Here is a 19,976-nt window from a genome sequence, read left to right as displayed (position 1 = left end):
CTGAATACAGGATGAGCAAGGTGTGATGCAAGGTCAGCTAATCATGGGCTGCATATGTATGCAAAACACATTCATGGTGTAAAAATGCATGCAAAGGGAGTGTAGCATTATGCAAATGTGACTAGCGCTAGTTCCGCCGCTAAGCATTGTGGGCGGCGGGGCCAGCGGGATGAGATGTGGCTGCCCGCCACTGAATCCTGCCCGGCAAGAACAGGGAGGGGGGGGCATTCTCGCACAGCCAACAAGAGTCTAACTGGAGGAAAGCGACCCGCCTGAGGACAGGGCGGGGTGCTAGCTGTCGGTCATATCACATACCGCCAAACTAAATTCATCGCTAAACTGAGATATGGATCTGAGCACTTTTATTTCGGACAGCATCTCTGAGGAGCAAACCTCCTGTTTCCTTTCTGCACCACCATCTTGGTTTCACCTTGGTAAAGTTTTCTCCGGGTGTCCCATTCCGCCTTATCATCTTTGTGCATATAGCCGTGGCCAATTAATAAAGCCTGGACAATAATAATTAATCCCTTTTTCACTTAATTGCAAGAATAGCCCAGCTCATAAATTAAAGAACGCATTAATATTCCATAATATTTCCAACCTTATGCAATGAATCAAAATGTTTAACCCAGGGCGGGAATTGTTAGATGGTCCCTCCGCAAGGGAATTATGGGGGAGTGTTGTTTGTGATTGCTATCGCCGGCATCACACAAAGCCGCGTTACAGCTGGCTAAAGTGATACGGGGCCTGAGTCATTAAAGCCCTGCTTGGGTACTGAGCAAACTTCAGCTGTGTAAAAAAAAGGTCATCTTTCAGTATGTACCGTATAGAGTGTCAAAGAGACCAGGGTCAGCAAGTTTGTCTGGTAAGTTCGCTGTGTCTGAGGCCAAACAGGGAATGACGTAGCCTTGATCCGTAAACGCCGAAGGCAGCTCTGTTTCCTGCAGCTGTGAGTGCCTTAATGATAGGTGTCTGCCGTGATCTGAGCCCAGGCCTGCCCTTCTCCCACTTGAAAGGGCGTCATTTTGCAAAACAGAGAGCTCGTCTAGTCACTCTTGTACTTTCCTCTGGATGGAGGCCCGTGTCGTATTTAATTGTTTTATTTTTAGCTGTTTTTTTTATCTTGAGATCCAGGCTAAAGCCATGCTTCTTGGCTGCTTTGAAACACGTCGCTCTTGTAATTCTCTGCAGATAATTAATGTGCAGTGACCCAGAAACTGCGCTGGCTACCTCGATGTTAATCTGCACCAGCTTCTGTAAACACACTCTGTAGTTTCTGACGAAGGTCAACATACGGCCCTGTGTTGAGCAGACGACTGGCTAAAAAGTTGATTGGCTAATCAGAAAGCAGGACTCCACTGTCTTGTAATAAGCTGCCCCTGGCATCTAGGTCATTGCATTTGCCTTTCTGTGCCACCATCGCAGACCATGTTCCCTCTCCTCTTGGCCTTCCCACCAGGACCTTCCAGGACCTGGCCAAACAGATGGACCTGTCCTACGGCACCGTCCGGGACTCCGCGGTCTACGACTACTTCCGGGCCAAGGGCACCAATCCCCTGGAGCAGGACGGCACGTATGCAGAGCTCTGGAGGACCATCAGCAAGAACAATGGGCATGAGAACTCGGTCTCGAACCCCTCAGAGGGCATCCGCAAGGTAAGGCGGGCAGATGCCGGGGTAATAGGACAACCGCGAGCCTGGTGGTACTGATACGCCAAGATGAGCATTCGTATTGGGCCGGTGCATGATTTTCTTAAGCCATACCATTTAAAAAACTCAACTTTTGCCCCTGGGCTTGGGGTAGGTTTTCCTTTCCCGTTCGCAGCACAAAGTAAGTCCAAAAAACAAGTAATTTCTGGTCAAAAGCAGCCCTGGTCCCAGGGCAGCAGAGGCGTTTCACTTTCCTGCTCCATTCGGCTCAATACTTTTAAGCGGATGAGTCGTTATCCCAAATTAGCGGAGATCGATCCTCCGCAGACAGAGGCTGCCTGCTCCCACCCCAACAATGAGGCCCTCCGTCCCTCTTTCTGTTTCTGTGCAATGTTGTAAAAATAACGGGCGCAGAAATGCAGCCAGGTAAGCGCATTGATCCGGAACTCTCGGTCGTACCACCCATTCTCATGTTGCTGACGGAAACTGACGTGAGCTTCCTCTTGCATCCCCACTGCAGGCCAAGAAAGGGTCCTACGCCTTCCTGTGGGACATGGCCGTGGTGGAGTACGCGGCCCTCACTGACGACGACTGCACCATCATGGTGACAGGCAACAGCATGAGTAGCAAGGGCTACGGCATCGCCATGCAACACGGCAGCCCCTACCGCGATCTCTTCTCTCAGAAGTGAGTGCCTCCTGCTCCTGCTGTCCTTCTGCCCTGCCCAGCTTCTCCACCATGTAGTTTTCGGGATTTTAACTGAGAATCCGCTCGAGCTCAGCTTGACTAAACCGCGTGGCCCCGCTGCATCTGGGAGTATAAGATACTCGCAAATCCCGATTCCGTCCCACGGCAGCTTACCAAAGCGCTGCTCTTCTAGCTCCGCCCCCTCCCCTTTTCCCAACGGTACTGTCCCAACTAAGGGACCAAGAGCCTCAGCTGAAAGGCCTTTGTAAAAACAGACAAGGAAAGTGTTCCGGCAGCTTCTCTCGGTGGCCGCTTATGAAAGCGAGCTGAGACATGCATGGGAATCATGCGAGGAAGATCTGCAGAGTGTCCACTCAGCACCGACAGATGTGTATGACCGGACCTCAGAAGTTCTGCTGGGATTCAGTCCAGTCCCGCTTTTGGCTGCTGGGCCTCGTGCTGAAACGCTGACTGTTCCGTGGAAGGGGGCTGCTTTGTATATCTTCGGTCACCTTTCCCTCATTTCCCCTTTCTCTCCTTTCACTGCTTCAGCACTAGGCAGCAGTTTTATTTTCCATTCTTCTTTTGGATCTCTGTCCTGATTCTTTCATGTTTTCCTGCACTGACAGGTTCACGCATCTCAGCGTCAAAAGTTCAACGCCGTTGCATGTAGCGTTCCTGCTTTGCTCATGTAGTCAGCGTTTAGTCAAATAAAACTTGCACTGAACAGTCATTTAATTTTGCCCGCCGTGTCACAGAAAGATTGCAAATTCCAACTGTTCTTCATCCAGACAGTAACCATGCCACTCACAGGCTGATCCAGGAATTTTCTGGAAATTATGTACAGACAGTCCCCTGTTTACAAACGAGATCCATTGCTTAAGCCAGTCTTTCAGTCAAACTTGTAGGTTAGTCGGAAAAATAATAATATAGTACATAATAATAATAAGAATAATAAGAATAATAATGGAAACACAGCAATAATAAAAGAAACTACATACGATACCATACTGTACCTCGTTGACAGACTGCTTAAGCCACGTTACGTTTTCATGAGCGTCACAAACTAGTACAGTACATTCGTTCGTTAATATGATTTTTAAATATAGTAGGCTTTATGGCAGTCTGTTGATATGTACGAGTTGTTGATGAGTCTGACATCCTTGACCCGCGGACTGCCTGTACCTTGCATCTCATGGTAATTCTGTAGGTGTAAATAACAGTTTCATATGAAGAGGAGAGGGGGGCTTTTTCCACCTTAAAGTAAAACGAAAACGGGAAAAAAGCACAGTACTCAGACCCATGTGTCTGAGCGGCCCTGGGAGAATCACAGCACGCTTTTGGTCGTTGGCTGTGGTCGTTTCTCGAGGCGGGTGACAAGGTGAGGAGCACAAGGGTGTTTTCTCAGTGCAATGGACATGCTGTGCAATTTGCCATGTGGCTCTGATAGGGAGCCGGGCTCTGATGGTGCTGCGATGCGGGGCTGGGTCTCCCTTAGCGCCGTACTCTGGTCCATTCCTTGAGTGGGGGGGGGGGCAGACACCGCTCATTCATCTGGCTCCTCCCCTCTGGGATGCTCCTCAAGCCTGATGCCACACGGCATCATAAAAGCACCTGGATCGCGTCCAGCCCGCTATTCATTTGGATTATGTGCAGCCATATTGGAAGTTGCCGTTTCATATAATTTAATCACACCCTCTTAATTTGCATTAATGAACTCATCCGGGCTGCGTGGCAGGCCTGTCGTATCCACCTTTAATGTGGCGGCAGGAATTAGCCGTTGCCCTAGAAACGCACTGAAATGCAGCAACGCCGTCGGTTTGATGGGCTGTACCGGAAAACATGATTGGTCCCGGCCGGCTGTTGTCCCGCCCCCTACTCGCCGGGCCAGCGAATGGCACGGCCTGGCAGGCACATCGTACGTATGTGCTGCTGAGATAAACCTTCCAGAATGGCATGGCTTTCGGAAAACCAGAAGAGTGTAAACAGTCCATTTCACATGTGATCGGCCGTCTGCCCGAATGAATCTGAGTGCCAGTAACGTAGGGGGACCATCCACCTGATCTAAATGAGTTGTGAATGGATTGGACCTTTTATGGAGCTCTGCATATCGTCATTAACCAATGCCGGGGGGTTGGGGGGTCCTCAAAACTGATTGTGGCGATCTGCCCAGCAACATATAGCCAGTGACTGCTGAGACTCCAGTATCTGTGTTAAATGGGAAGCCTCCCCATGCTGTCGTGTGTCAGTGCGCCAGCCGCGGTCTCCATGACATCCCATCAGCAGTGCGTCCCTCTGCTGCCGGGTACCAGGCTCCGGGGGTGAGTTTGGTGCTGCGGGATCAGCTCAGGACCAAGGGCCATCCATTCCAGCCAGCCGCCCTGGGCCAGCGCAAAAGGAGAAAGGCGGAATAGAAAAGAGAAGGACGGATACACCAGTTCACACGCGTTGTCGGACATCTCTGCTGTCATTTAAGCTGGAGCTTTTAAAAGCACACATTTGTAGTTGTAATAGTACCTCATAACACCGGTAGTTTTACTGAGAACCCATATATTACTGGAAAATCAATTTATATTACCATCCGCGTTGCTGATTTTCTTGTCAGAAGTCAATGACAATCCTGTCATTTTGGCACAATTACTACAATAGCTGATATAGTAAGACAGGAAATCTCCTTTACCCTGTGGTTTGAGTCCCGTCCTGCTGCTGCAACCCCATGACGCTTGCTGGCTCCTGCCCTTTATCAGCAAACCGTGAATGAACGCTAACGCTAACCGCTGACGTTCTGGTGCCTCTGGCTGCTTCAGTCCGACTCCCTGGGTGCCATGTCTGATTAGCTTGGCCTTCCTTATCACCGCCGGTCGATTTCCTCAGGCTGCGGTGTGACTGCTGTGGGCTTGTGGGTCCGTCACACCTGACTCGACTCACACCCGAAGTCCGGCCTAGCAGGCCTTGGCCGCGGTTCCGCGCGGGATCCGCACAGCCTCACCGTCGCATTAGATGCAGCGAGAGGAAACATGACGCCGCAAACCGCCTACTGCAGAATTGGGGGGGGGGGGATGTTACATGCAATAGATGGGCCTTTCGTGGATTTTCATGACACTTTCCTTCGTTTAGCAGTCTATCCAAATGCCTGTTACCATTTGTGTCAGCTTTTAGTCCTCCTCATCCTCTCCACGATAAATTTATCCCATTGTGAAAGTAACCGACACTAGAAAGTTAATTAAAAGAGAACATGATCTGAATCAACCAATTGAAGTGAGTAACGTTCGAGTTTGAGGATGTGGGCGGGGTTCCTTGCACACAGACATCTTTGCAATGAATCGCTGTCCTGAGAACAGCTAGGAAGGTGCCAAACAGGTTATATTTACATAATAGCTCTATTTGTTTTGTATGTAGGGGCAATTCTATGATTTTTAAGGTGGGAAGCGTAAGAGGGGACTTAATTTATACAGAGGGGCCAGCCTTATCATTAGCCAATCATATGTTTTGAATTGGTGAGTGACAGGGGAGGGGCACTGCGAAAGCCAATCAGTTTTGAGGTGGGACCAGTATGACTGTAGTCCCACCCCTGAATATGCCCATGTATGTACGGATTCACATTTCCTTTCCAGACTTGACCTGAGATGGCTGGTGGGTGTGGTTTATCTGTCGCTTGCTATTAGGCATTTTCAGCGCTTTTGAAGAATTTAGCAAATTATTAGAGATAATAATCCTTCAAATTATTCACAGCAGGCGTAGGACAGGCTTTTTTTTAACTTTTCTTATGTTGTCCACCAGGCATTATAAGTTCACCTGAGGAATTTTAATTAGCTTCACAGCGAAGCTCACTCTTGATTGGCCACCTCCCTAGCTGCGTCTTGGTATGTTCCAGATAGGACCAACAGCGGGTGGTTTTGGTGGGATTCACTTAGCTGTCATTAAGCGGCGGGGGGTCCCAGTAAAAGCTGCTAATCTGCCTGCAAATACATATATATGTTGTGAAGGAAGCAGTAACTGCAGGGTTTGATTGATTCGGGACAGAGATCACTTGAAAATATGGCTCGTTAAGGTAATCACTTGGCGAGGTTCGTCTGCCAGCCATTGGATTTGGATGGAAACAACCATGAAGTTTTAGTGGCAAAAAGCATCGTTTTAACACAATGCATTGCTGGCTTCGGGGCGCGCCTTTGCCTTGCAGCTGATTCTGAGAGGCCGGTCTCCTCTCGTTCTGATAAATTACGGGACATCACAGAGGGTGAGTGTTTAACTCCTCTCATCTTCTCCCAGCCGGCTTCTGTCGCCGGTGCAGCCCACTCTGCATGCAGAAGTGCATCATGGGAGGTAGCGAGGCTGGTCAGCAAGATGGTGCCCCCATCCCCCCCATCCCCCCTGCCCCCCTACCTCACTCCAGGTACCAGATGATGGCTGGAATGTCCTGCTAGCATGTTTTCACACAATGGGAGATGGCGAGAGTTTCATTTCATGGTCTCCACCCGCTAAAGCAAGGGATTCGTCATTCTGAATCTCCTCCATCTACCCAGTTTTACCGTCTGTATCCCCGGAAGATTCCTGTCGTTTTTTTTTTGTTCCTTCTTTAGAAATTGCGAGTGACTGTGGTATTTGCCTGAAGGGCGCCATTTCATAATGGCGTTTTCTGGAAGCCCATTTTCCACTTTAATTAAGAAGTCGTTTTGTACCGTTCTTGTTTATTTCGTTTCAAATTTACAGCGGTGACGGACTACAGAAGTTGACATTTAATTAATTTCATTGTTGGAGTTATAAATGGCAAAACTTCATACTCAATAAAGTGCTTCTTTACATAAAGTGAGTCCCTAGCAGAGGGAAAAAGGGAGACCGCCCCCCCCCCCCCCACCCCCATCCATTCCAAATATTATGATCAAATCTCGTGACTTTAATGAAGACCCAGCAGCATTGAGTGTCACTGCAGTTCAAGTGCTTCCTTCTCAGGAGAAAACATGTCACCCAGTCATCACTGAACCCTTGGGGGGTTTTAATAATAATAATAATAATAATAATAATACATAAGCTGCACTGAAATTTATGTGGTAAGACTCTAAAATGAAAAAACGGGCATTTTAAATTAAACAGAGCATCAGACCATGAAGGGATCGGCAGAGTCACGACCCTCTCTGACATAACTGGAGCTCTGAATCAGAACCAGTGCGGATGCAGAACTTTTATAAATCATTGGTTGTCCTCACCTGACGACCTTTGACCTCCATCAAGCGGCAGGGCATGCCTCAGTGAACAATGCCATTCCTCTAAAGCTTAACGTGTTTGTTTAATTTTATTTCTGGATCAGTTCATCCGGCTGTCTGGAAATTCTTGATGCAAGTTTTGCCCAAGCACCAAAGGCAGAAAATCGCTCTGCACAAACATAAACAAGTCGCATGACATGCACCAACATATTCATAAAAATTATTCATACGAATGGTGCTTAGGTTCCAGACTCATGGGCAGCGTGTTGAATAATGTCACCTCTTGCAGTTTCATTCTGTAGGGTTAGACCTACACCAGCCGATGTCACCGCAGGCGTATTTACACACAGCGTTTTGCCAGCATGGCCCTGTCCCTCAAAATACACGAGCAGATTAATATCTGCATATGAGCCGGCTCTATATGCTCCTCCTGTTCCTTGCTGGCATTCTCTGCTTAGTCAGATTCTGAATGAGTGTGAAGAGGGAACGGACCAGAACACTTTGGGTTCTAACAACGGCGGAGCCGAGAGCAGGGTTTATAAATCGGAACCCGAGGGCGTGATCCATGATCTGATCAGTCAGGGTGAGAGACAAAATATTACAAAATGATTTAAGGGGCTCGTCACATGACTCTGCACCCCCCTGCCCCCCAAATGTGTGATTGTGGAAGCTCAGATAGATAGATAGATAATCCAAATTCCTTAATGGCTATGCCCCCTTGTGGCCATTTCCTGCAGGATCCTGGAGCTGCAGGAGAAAGGGGACCTGGACATCTTGAAGCAGAAGTGGTGGCCCCGCATGGGCCGCTGCGACCTGGACAGCCACGCGCACGCGCAGCCCGACGGCCGCGCCCTGAAGCTGCACAGCTTCGCCGGCGTCTTCTGCATCCTGGCGGCAGGCCTGCTGCTGGCCTGCCTGGTGGCCGCCCTGGAGATGTGGTGGAGCAGCAATCGGTGCCGGCGAGAGCAGCCCAAAGAGGTGACCGGGCCCGGCGCAGCCAGGAGGCCGCCGCGGGGGGAAGACACTGCCACACTGTACTTTACGGATCCAGCCGCAGACGCCAGCCCTGATTTAGTAGAGATCCAGTACACTCAGTTATAGGTGTGTTCTGGCGAAATCAAAATTGCCCCCCCCCCCGCCCCTTTGCTCTTTACACAATCATTCCTTTGCAGGCCAAGCAGGGTTATAAAGTTCCCTGCGATTTTTGTAGCATTTCCATTTTAAGTTCTGCAGAACATTCAGGAAACATTTTTTTACAGTTAATAATTCAGACGTGGCTTTCTTTGCTCAGGGTAAAAAAATAATGTATCCACGGTTGTATTCTTAATGTATGCGGTTTATAAATCATTTACAGCTGCGATTCGCATGGCTACATGCGGGAGCGCGATGGAATCACTGATTCTGCCTGCCAAGCTAGCAGTGCCCCTCCCTCACTAGCTAATTGCGCGTATTATCTGGAGGTCATTCATAAAGTGTGCTGTGCCTGAAACACAGCGTGTTTACAGATAAATGTCATGAGCATCTACAATGGGACAAACAGTCCTAATGTCTGGGGCTATGCAGTCTTTGGACTTCATCTGTTCTCCACCTGTCGCTAAATTGGTCCAAAAATATGCCACCCTGAAAATGTCATCAAGGGAACAACTGAGTATAAAATCTGATGTCTTGTATTTCGTGCTAAATACATTCAGTCGGTTTTCACTTAGAAGGCTAGTCCTGTATAATGAATCATGCTGTGTAATATACAAGGTTTAATTGCTCTTGTTAAGGTTTTCATATTTTATATTTCGCTCGACGTTGAGATTCCTGAGAAACAATAGACAAATATTGCGAGATAATTAAACTGTGAAGTGCGTCTTTTTAAATTGCCTTTTTTGCTTTCAAATGATCTTGCTATATTCTGGCTTCATACCAAGTTTCAGAACCAAAAGCTTCCGAACCTTGCAAAATAAATATGCATCAATTATTACCAAAAGCATTCCGACGGAACTTAAAGAAGACTGTGCTGTTTTATTTTGTATTGCTTTGTTTGGAAAGAAACACGATGAAACAATAAAACGATTAGTATATTCGTTTTGATTACTAGCTATTTTTCTTTTTTCCTTGTTTCGCATGTCACAATGCCTTAGGTACCAGCGGTAGCACAGGACGTGCTACTCGTCACTTCCTTTCGGCGCATCCATTTGTACGCCATTAACATTTTAAAATAAGCTACCACCAGAGGCACCGTCAGTGTGGTGGAGAGGGCATGACGTGGATCCATAAACTTAAGTGTGAGCAAAGGAGAAACTTGCATGAATCAGTCCATTGAGTCCCAATGGCGACGAGTCCTGCAGATGATGTCGAGCCGATCCATTAACCCCAGTAATCCACCCTGTGACGTTTCATTGCTTTACACATGTCAGTGTGGACGCGGCTGTATGTCAATGTGGACGCTCTCGTGTGGATATTTCTTTACTCCCTATTCTTTATGATCTTGCGCAGGTTACTAAGGATTACAGACTGGCAAAGGTTTCTGGTCCATTGACATATAGTGATATTTCCACTGCTTCATCGGAAGGGAGGAAGGACATTTGGACAGAGAGAGAGAGGGACTGGGATGAAGCAGAAGCTACTGACACAGGTCAGACTAGACCTCCTCAGATGTTGCTTGTGCTGGAGAAACGTGCAGGTGTCCTTGTAGGTCCCAGTGTCTTCTGATCCGCCCCCCAGAGATGTTGTGACGTGGATAGATTCTTCCTCTCTTGTTCAGTTTTTAATTTTTATTTATTTATCTATCTATTTAATTTTTTCATGTTTTGCTTCAGTATTTAGGTTGTAGAGTGAGATGCATGAAAATGGATGGCATGTGTGTGAGAGAACAGTGCACTGGCCGGCGGGGGTGGGTCATCCTACTGTACCTCTATCTCTTTGCCCTCCTGAACCGAGCGCATGGCGGTAAACGAGCGTCGGAGGGCGACCTAATTGCAGCAGGAGGCTCCCTCGTTAGCCACGCTGAGGCAGCTCCTCTTCGTAATTCCCCCCGAATGTCATTAGAAAGCCACTAACATTCACACGGCTCGCATAATAAGCATATTCGTGTGTGCAGATTGTGCTCAGAGTGCGAGTTTCAGCAAAGTCAGAAATGAGAAATTTCACAATATAATACTACTACTACTAATAATAATAATAATCATCACTTTCATCATCATCATCATCATCATTATCATTATCATAATCAAGGGTCAACATGGATATTTTTCAAAAGTTTTACCATGGCCTTGGTATTAACATGGTATTACCATGGTTTTAACATAGCCTCCGCAATTTTTTTCTCAGTTAAAACATGTTGCCACGGGCACATCAGATACGTCTTGCCGTGGACACACCTGTCTGTGCACATGCAAGGTGACGAACTCAGACAATATTCATCATCATAATAGTATTATCAACATGGTATTTTTGTTGTTGCTGTGGAAAAGCACGCAGGCAAAGAAAAATTCTTGATAGGTTTTGATAAAATGGTCGTTTTCCTGAAACCTTTTATTGATGACTCAGAGAGATGGAACAAAGGAATCTATTATCCGCTACATTTTCATAGCATAAGGAAAGGCTAGCTTAGATGGCCTTCGCTCCGTATCGGAACAAGCTGTCTGCGATCCTGCCCCAGTTTACCTTTAATCAATTACAGCACTAATGGCGACGTGGCGGGATATCCGAGCCTTCGGATGAGATCGATTTTCAGCGCCATGAAAATGACAGGGTGACACTAACCCCTAGTGAGACATCGGGTGTGAAACTTTAAAGTTTATATGAATATGCGAAAGGTGACCTCCGCCTGCCAGCGGCCTTGATGCAAGTTTCACACCGTGTCACCAAATTGCGGGAACGGAGCGTTTCATATGGGCACAGAGCCCATTATCTTATCGGTACCTATTATCCTGTCATGCTATGGAAAGCATGCTTACCTAACTGTGTCATTTAGGAGCACATGAAATATTCACAGTGAAGCTAATAATATTCAGTGCCGTTAAAGATCACGTCCGTTATTCATCTTTTTTTTTTTTTTTCCCCGCTACACCCATGGGACGCATGGTGCCCAGGTAGGGACAAGATGTCTGAGTAGCATATACTGTAGACGTTTACCGTCCTTGACAAGAGGACATTTTTAGCTCTTCTGTTGTCAGCCTGGATGTTTTGTTGTACCTGATTGTCCCCACCTGCCATTTGCGTCACATTCTCCGTGGTTCAGATCTGTTTATCTGTCATGTTTTCTGTCCACCTTTGAATGTCTGTAGGGGGGGGAGGATCAAAACAAGCTGAAGAAAGCCCTTCTTCTGCAGTTTTTAAATCTGAAAAGAAAATCAAGTACAAATATCTAGCCAGTCTTCTCTATATAGGGGAAATAGCTTCTGTTCTTTTAAAAATTATATTTCCCTTGAAAGGTAATCTGGTATACATTTATATCTGCTTACCGGCTCTTCTGTTTATTTCTACTTCGTTATTTTCAGCTGTTCTTCCATTTTTTTTATAATTACCACTTTGTTGCCGTTGTAAAATATATAGCTTTCGCCTGGAGATTTGGCCACGTGAATCACACAGCGAATAGCACTGTGATAATCGATGCTGCATTTTGCCTGGTTAAGGAGCACCAGGCTATTCCTGCAGCCGGGCACCAGATCATGTGGCGCAGACCGGCCTGGGGCAGGACGAGGGCGTGGCGCTGTTCTTTTAGGGCACACTCGCCGCTCTACAGCCGTGCAGGTGTTAGATGCCGTTACTGTATGTCTAACAAAGTTCTGCTCATCCTCAGAACCTTTGAGAACATGCTGCAACCCTTAGACTGCAAAGCCTAGTCTACAGAGGTCATGAGGGTTACTAGCATCGGTGGCTGTTCATCCTCTTCGTTTTTTTCTCTTTCTTTCGCCCCTACGCCATTTTGTTGTTCATTCTTGGTCCTTGTCTGTGTCTGAGGCACTTCCATCATTCTGTTCCGGTCTCTGGCCCGTGGTTTGCTTCCCTTGAGCAAGCAGCAGAAAGACATCTGCAAACATTTAGCCAATAATCTTCTGCCTTCTCAACGGTAGAGCTTCTTAGCACACGGCTGCCCGCCTGGTTAGGTTTGTTTCTAGAGCATTCCTTAATGACAATGACTTTGATCTGTCCTCCCTGTTGTTCAGATCCTTCCGGAAAAGGCCATCCTCTGTGGCGGTTTCACGGTCCCGGTAGTGCGTTGCTTGGCCCCCACCCAATGCTCTCAGTCCCGTTCTGCTCCCGCCTCCGTCCCCCCCCCCCCCTTGCAGAACGGCGGGCTCTTTTCGTGCCGTCTTCAACCTCCGAGGGCCAAGTTTGATTTCCAGGAGCATGGCCTATAGAATCTTATTTAACTTTAATGAAACTCCAATTGGGTCCTTCTGCGCCTGCATCCGTACAAGTCGTGGCGATGTACAGACCCGGAAGCGAGCGGACCAATGAGCCGAAACCACGAAAACAAAGCAGAGGACAGAGATTACGATTAAATGCATGCAGCCTCAGAGCCTGAGCGCCTTCCGAAAAAGCCCATCTCAGCCTGTCTGTCCCTCCCCCCCCCCCCCCCCCCCATCTCGCCTTCTAGGACAAGGAGGTGAATCTGGAGCAGGTACACCGGCGTATGAACAGCCTTTTGGACGAGGACATGGCTCACAAGCAGATCCCCACCCCGTCTATCGAGATCTCTGCACTGGACATCGGCAGCATGCAGCCCAGCCTGCCGCTGGAGGCCGTGCGGGACTTCCCCGGCACGGGGCTGTCTGTGAGCACCTTCCTTCCAGAGCAGGCACATGGGGTGGGGCGGACGCTGGTGCAGACCCCTGGGAGCACTCTGCCATTGCCCCTGAGCAGCTCAACCATCCCCTCCATGCAGTGCAAGCACAGATCCCCCAACGGGGGCCTGTTTCGCCAGAGTCCCGTCAAGACGCCCATGCCAGTGTCATATCAGTCAGTTCCCGGAGGACCCATCCCAGAAGCCATTGAGCCCACGCACAGTACTTCCATCTGACCTCGTCCATAACCCCCGGCTCCTCTGTCCTCGTCCCGGTGAAAGAGAGCAAGAACCCACCCCATCTCACCCCAAAAAAAAGGGAAAGGAAAAAAGGAGAAAAAAAAAAAAGAGCAAAGATTTTTATTACCTGTTCAAAAATGACAAACAAAGAAAATGAATAACTATCTGTGTACATATCTGTAAATACTGACAGAATGAAGTGAGGTAAAAGTGTATTTTGAATATTCTCAATTTTTGAAGTTGAGTTAAAAAAACAAAAAGAGATAAAAAATTATCAAAAAAACGACTGTTTGAATGGCTTTGTAAATTTTGTTCTATATAAATAAAGAAGCGAATTCCTTGTGATTGTTTTCTAAGTGCCAAGCTGAAAAACGTCTCTCTATGAAATCATTATCAGATGACAGTAGGCTGTAGTGACTTTAAGAGGAGCACCAACAGTATGCACTTCCATCAAATTTATGGATCTCTGCTTCAGTATCAAAGGAAGATATTTTTACTCTGTTTTATTAGTTTCCTCTAAACTGTATTATGGATCGATAAAAAATATTACATTGTTGTTCCCCATCGCAAAAAGAGCAAATCGGTGATGATGAATTGAAGATAGCAAGCCTTTGCTTATGAAATCAGTCTGGCGTGGGGCTGTTTTTATGCATTTGAATTTCAAATCAGTTTGTTAAAGTCCATTCAATTATGCTGTCAAAAAGTCAGGCAGTGTGGCTTCAAGCCAATACAGCCCATTCTTCCTCCTGAAGCTCCTAATTCAAATATGTGTGTCATCTTGATAATATGCTGGTTTTAAGTGGATCCTTCCCTTCTGGTGCAATCGTGAGACAGGTTTCGTCATTCCAGAATCAGAAACCTCACTGCTAAATGTTGATGACGGTCCAAAGGTAGAGTCCTAGAGGACGCGCAGCCACAAAGTAGCACGCCAACAATTACGCAGAGTGCTGTTGTACAGGCTATTCTAGCTAATTCATTCACGATTGGGAAAAAGTTTTGCCCAGATCCCGAAAAAAAAAATGCAACACCGTTAAAAGCAAGCAATTCGTGAAGAAATTAGCTGGAATGAACAAGGGTTCCTTTTATACTGAAGACTTTTCCCAAAAGTTGTGTACTGTATACTGCAAGATCGTTTATTTACGGAGCTTTATTTTAAAAATCAATCGTGGAATCACTCTTGCGTAATGCTAGCAACTCCACAAAGGTCAATACAAAACTGAGAGACATTTGATATGTACTAGGGATTATATTGATAAATAAGAAAACAGCTGTAAACGCTAAATAATAATGTCTTACTTGGTTGCCATGTGTTTTTTTTTTTTACATATAGTTTAGAAGGTATGCTTAACAGATGACAATTTTTCCATCCATTTTCCAAATTCCTGTGGGTAACAGATTGAATATACAAATCAGTAGTAGCTGAGTAACTAAAATAGTAAAAAAAAAAAAAGTAAACCAATGACCTTTAACAATAGTTTCATAAGTGCAATTAAAATGTCATCTTAGTTTATGTATGGGTTATTTATTTCAAATTGTACATTTTGCCTTGCAGACGTTTTTTTCTGTTGGTTTGTTTTTTTTTTTAGTGTTTCTTTATTCATCTAAAGCTCCATTGATGTATTAATAAGAAGAGAGTGATTACTCATTGTTTGCATTACGCAGTCGGGATCTACCATCCTGCGTTAAATGTCCGTCCACTGCCTCGGGTCACGCTCCGGAAGATGAAACGCTCGTGTTTTTGCATCATGTCAGTGGGACAGACAGGCAGAGCAGAAATGCCTCTGCACTGACGTGAGAATAAAGGGGACTATTGTAGTTCAAAGCGAGTGCATCGTGCTCCTGCCTGTTTCATTCAGCTCCGGGGGGGTCGCTGCCCAAGCTTATTGCGACACGTTATGGACGTGAACCGAAGCGAGTTGGTTTGCGCCACACGTGACCACTGCAGCGGCTTTGGAAGGAGCCGGACGCCCCAAGGGACTTTCCACGTGTCTGTAGGTTCGACCGCATCCTCACTGCCTTACTCCCCCGTGTTCCCTTGATCTGGAAAAAAAAAATATTCAAACATTCACCAAAATATACAAAATCCATCGCAGTAGTCTGGAAAATCTAAGGGAGACTCTTATTTTATTTATGAATATGCTGCTTGGAGTTTCTTAATCTTTAATAAAGAAATATGGCTAAAATGTTTGTGGATTTTGTTTCAGTATTTTAGTGGTGATTCCTGAAGAGGCCAATGACAACAACATCCGTTGCAACAATTGTCATGTTCTTAGAAATGTCAGCTGTTGTGTTTTCGCAGGCTTTCATGGCACAAATGATAATAAATTATAATGTGTTTAAAAAATAATGCACTGACTAGTAAACTTATGAGAACAGAATCAACACGATACGGATCATTTGAGTGATTGTGTGCAGAAAAAAAAAACAATGGAATCTAAAGTTTTATTTGGCATGAAAGGTAAATTTTCTGCCTTAGGAGGCCTTTAAAGTATATAGTCTAGAACTTTCCATCCTATGAAACAGCTTATTGGAACAGAATGAAAAGGACAGGGTGTGCTTATGCCCAACAGCTGCGGAATTTGAGTTTAAGGGGGGGAATTTGCTACGTTTATGCTTTATCATGTGTTCCTGCTGTGACCCTTAGGGGGCGATGTAATACAGAGACTGCCCTCCAGAGACTGGCGATAACGGTGATTCAGGGATGTCACCGAGGAAACGATCGCAGACGAAATCAGCAAATGAAAACCTGTTTGCTCATCGCCGTAGCCTCTGTGTTGGGTGCACATGGCCCTTAATTACATCTCCGTTGCTGCTGGTCCTCCCAACTTTGGGATGACAGAAGACCAGAATGTTCCAGCTGATCTCATTATTAACATTCCATAAAATTAGGTTTTCCTGCAGGCTCATAAATAAGGCGCATTTCTTTGTTGATTGAGCGTGCTTCACTAGACTCTGAATGCACTTATCGCTGAGAATCCCCCCCCCCAGTTGAGCGTAAAGTCGCTGTCTTTGGTTACCTGCGGTAACCATAAACGGCGTTGACTGTTTGAAGCCCTCGCATTTCATCCCGGCCGCCGCAGATAAGCAGCGGGGGGAGAGACGCCGGTTCGGAAGAGGCAGTGCTCAGCTGCCCAGATGCGCCCCCATGCCTGATCGCCAGCTTTGCCCTTACAGCGCTCAGTGTTTCGAGCAGCACCCGAGCTGCGGTGCCACCAGTTGTGGCGCCGTTGGCGATGGCAGCACGGACAGCCGAGGGCGCGTCCCTGCTGAAGATAAATGCCATGGAGTTATCGCGCGACTTTGCTAATTACCGTGGATAGAGGTTCCTGCCAAGCTGTGGGTGATGGAGGGAGGGGGCATTGGAGGAAGGGCCCTGACCTTCTACATCGCCATGATGGCTGAAGATGCCAATTATTGAAAAAGAAGCTGTGAGAGAGGTTGAGACGTGAAGGAGAGTGTGGAGATATATCAGGAACATGGGTTTTACACTTAGGCTGGCAGGGAATGCTACTCCCAATCAGCACATCCCAGTATTAGTCTGGACTTTGCGCTCCCTTTCATTTAGTGGTGTTTAATGTAGACCACCATTCACAGAAGCTTCACACGCGGCACCTCTTCGTCTTGCAAGTCCCACATGATCCGGGCCTAAGACCCTCCAGAACTGGAGATAAATTTAACCGTAAACTGCCTGCTGTAACTGACATAACTCCCCCTGCACCTCGAGAATGTGCTGGAACGTTCCGGAAAGACACATGCAATGTGACATTCTCTGCACATTCTTCAGTGGGAGTCAGCAGACATGAGGATCTAATTAATTATAAACTATAAATTGGAATGGAAACTGCAGCAGCGTGTTATTATGGAATAATATAATGTTCTCATTGATCGTGTAACGAAAGACGACATTTATTTGTAAATAGGAAATGCCCTACTTAAGCGAGAGTATCAGCAAACGTGATTTTTCTTGGTTTCGGTATAAAAGCAAAGTCATCTCTTACAGCAGACAGTAAAACATCTCGTAATTGTTCCTGTTTTCTGGAGAGTGTGAGGGGAAACATTAATTAATCTCTGCACCTCTTCGGCGTTGACGTATTAGCAGGTGCCGGCGTGTGGCAGGCGGGAATGCGCAGTGCGGTCTCTGCACGCCGCGCGGCGCGGGGACGCGGTAAGAGAGCGCGTGCCGCTGGCTCCTGCACTCGGGTGTCACGGCCGCCGTTAACCCGGCCTCCCATTTAGCTCCTCTCACCGTTCCTGTCAGCCGGAGGGCGCCCCCACACCCACCTGCTGCCTGTAGAAAGCGGCGGCTCATTAGCCTAGCCGAGACGAGCGCGGGGCTTTGAATGGCCTCAGTAGGGGAGGGGTGAGGAAGCAGGGTGACGGGGGGGGGCTGGTGATTTCTTTCTCTTTTTGGATACTGTTTTGCAGATGTTGGTTATTAAAACCTGTAACGCTCAATTGTCCTGCTCTGATTATTGCCCTGTCCCCCCCCACCCCCCCCCCCCCCTAGTGTTCACAGAAGACCAAGGTGATCTGGAGGCTTTCCCAGGAAGGACAGAAGGCAGGAAACAATCTGGCTGGCCTGCCATCATGGATTCTTGCTCACTTCAGCACTATTAGGTTAATTATCACCTACAGATTCGGCCATAATCGCAGGTCTTCAGACTGTAACCTGAGGCACCCCTTGAAAGCGGAGAGATCAGCCGTGTCCGAACCCACGACAACAGAGGTGCTGCGGCAATGCCATCCTCTGGCAAAGCCACCCAGCGTGCCACGCCTGGAGCGTTAACCGCCATCCTCATCCGTCGGCCGGGGCTTTGCGGGGACGACTCGCATCCCCGAGTATCCGCTGGTGCCAGGTGCAGAATCGCCTCATGGGCTTCCATCCAGACGCTCTTCATTATGGGCTGACACCGCGCGTGCTTCCCGGGGGCCCAGGGCGGGGGCCCGTTCCGGGGACTGCCAATTACCCTGGAGCGAATGGAAGCAGGATTGTGGCGTGGGGTGTCACCTGTCCCCCATGCTTAAGATCACGCCGCACATGCCTTAGTGGGGCCTTCCCGAGATTCCAAGGCGGCAAAAATGGCTACATTGCACATTGCCGAGCCTGTGCCCCCCCCCCCCCCCACAGTGCCGCTCAGCCATGCCTTGTCACAGATTGCTCCCCTCAGTCACACACTAAATGCTGTGAGTATATACCACTAGACATTTAGACTCAGCCTTTGCCGTTTGCAGTCTCGTTCTGGCATGACCGTTTAATTCAGGTCGCAGCCAGTGTGTTATCGAGAGGGACTAACCGGGGGGGGGTGGGCACCATTTGCCCAGCGGCATTCTTCAAGTGGAGTGGGGTATCCTTACGGAAGCCAGGACCAGAAAGAGATGAGCTAAGTCAACCTGATGCTAAACAGCACTCAAATAAACCTTCGATATCAAAGAGGGACCATGGCTAATCTGGAGCAACTGGGAAGTGCTTTTCTTTTTAATTATGAAGCTGGAACAATTTCCAGGGTTTCCTGTGGGTCTCTGCTTCAAGACACAGCGCCCCCGCCAGCCCGGGAGGTACGGAAACCAAACCAAGCTCCTTTGTGCCTCCTGTCAGATGCCAGCTTCACCTCAGGCCATGATGCCGCGTGCTGCGCGGAAAGGCGTGACACACGTGGAGGAGGGTGCCGATGTTCCTTCCCGTTCCGCCCACAGCCCCTGCGGGTCCCCTACTGACAGCAAACGTCACCACGGACTAGCAGGAGGGAGCCAGCCATTTAACCCACCGGAAAGCAGCCGACTCAATTTGGGGTTTTCGCGATCTCTCCATCCAAATGACAAACGATTGACCCCAGGTCCCCAGGACTAGGTCACATCTTGGTTTGACCAGAGATCAACTACGTAGGGCCACAGATGCATATTGCACAAAAGTTCAAAATAATCACCTTTCCTCACCAAAATCCCACACAGCTCAATCCTGCATTGCATCTGTAATTTTTTATTTGATCAATTCTTCTTCAGTTTCCAGTCCAACTTCTAAAGTTTATTGCAGATGGAGTGTCTCATTATAGATTTATCTCAAACAGCTGTAGAGATTGCGGATGAGCATTAATCTTTTTCCATAAGAGATGAGAATCACTGTTATGGGTCATTACTTAACGGTGGCCTCACGCGGTCCCCTAGTCAGTGAGCTAGCTAGGAGATAGATTATTATAACTACCTGGAGTGTGCATATATTTTGAATACAAATATGTAAATTGATTTTAATTCCTAACAAAGAAATCTGGGGGTGAATGTAGTTTTGCCATAGGTCTGGGAATTCGAGGGACAGTGGAGGACACAGGTATCGCCACTTGGAGTTTAATGAACATCTGAGTAACTTGTGGAGCATCTTTAACAATGCAGAGATCAACAATCATGAAAAAATGACCTGCGAATAAT

The 19,976-nt window shown here is 47.4% G+C and overlaps 1 protein-coding gene across 1 annotated transcript in view; it reads left to right on the top strand.

Annotated features, from left to right (window-relative positions):
- grid1b (glutamate receptor, ionotropic, delta 1b) overlaps positions 1–15,680 on the top strand; it is a 250,694-nt gene extending 235,014 nt beyond the window's left edge. Inside the window, 6 exon segments of the mRNA XM_023830787.2 lie at positions 1,460–1,655; positions 2,170–2,336; positions 8,275–8,515; positions 10,022–10,116; positions 10,118–10,160; positions 13,131–15,680. Coding sequence (XP_023686555.1) covers positions 1,460–1,655; positions 2,170–2,336; positions 8,275–8,515; positions 10,022–10,116; positions 10,118–10,160; positions 13,131–13,553 — 1,165 coding nt within the window. The 3' untranslated portion in view covers positions 13,554–15,680.
- The last annotated feature ends 4,296 nt before the right edge of the window (positions 15,681–19,976 follow it).

The sequence above is a fragment of the Paramormyrops kingsleyae genome, chromosome 20 (assembly GCF_048594095.1).
Source record: "Paramormyrops kingsleyae isolate MSU_618 chromosome 20, PKINGS_0.4, whole genome shotgun sequence".
Classification (NCBI taxonomy): Eukaryota; Metazoa; Chordata; class Actinopteri; order Osteoglossiformes; family Mormyridae; genus Paramormyrops; species Paramormyrops kingsleyae.
Note: the sequence above shows the minus strand (reverse complement) of the source record. Positions and strands in the feature narration are given on the sequence as shown.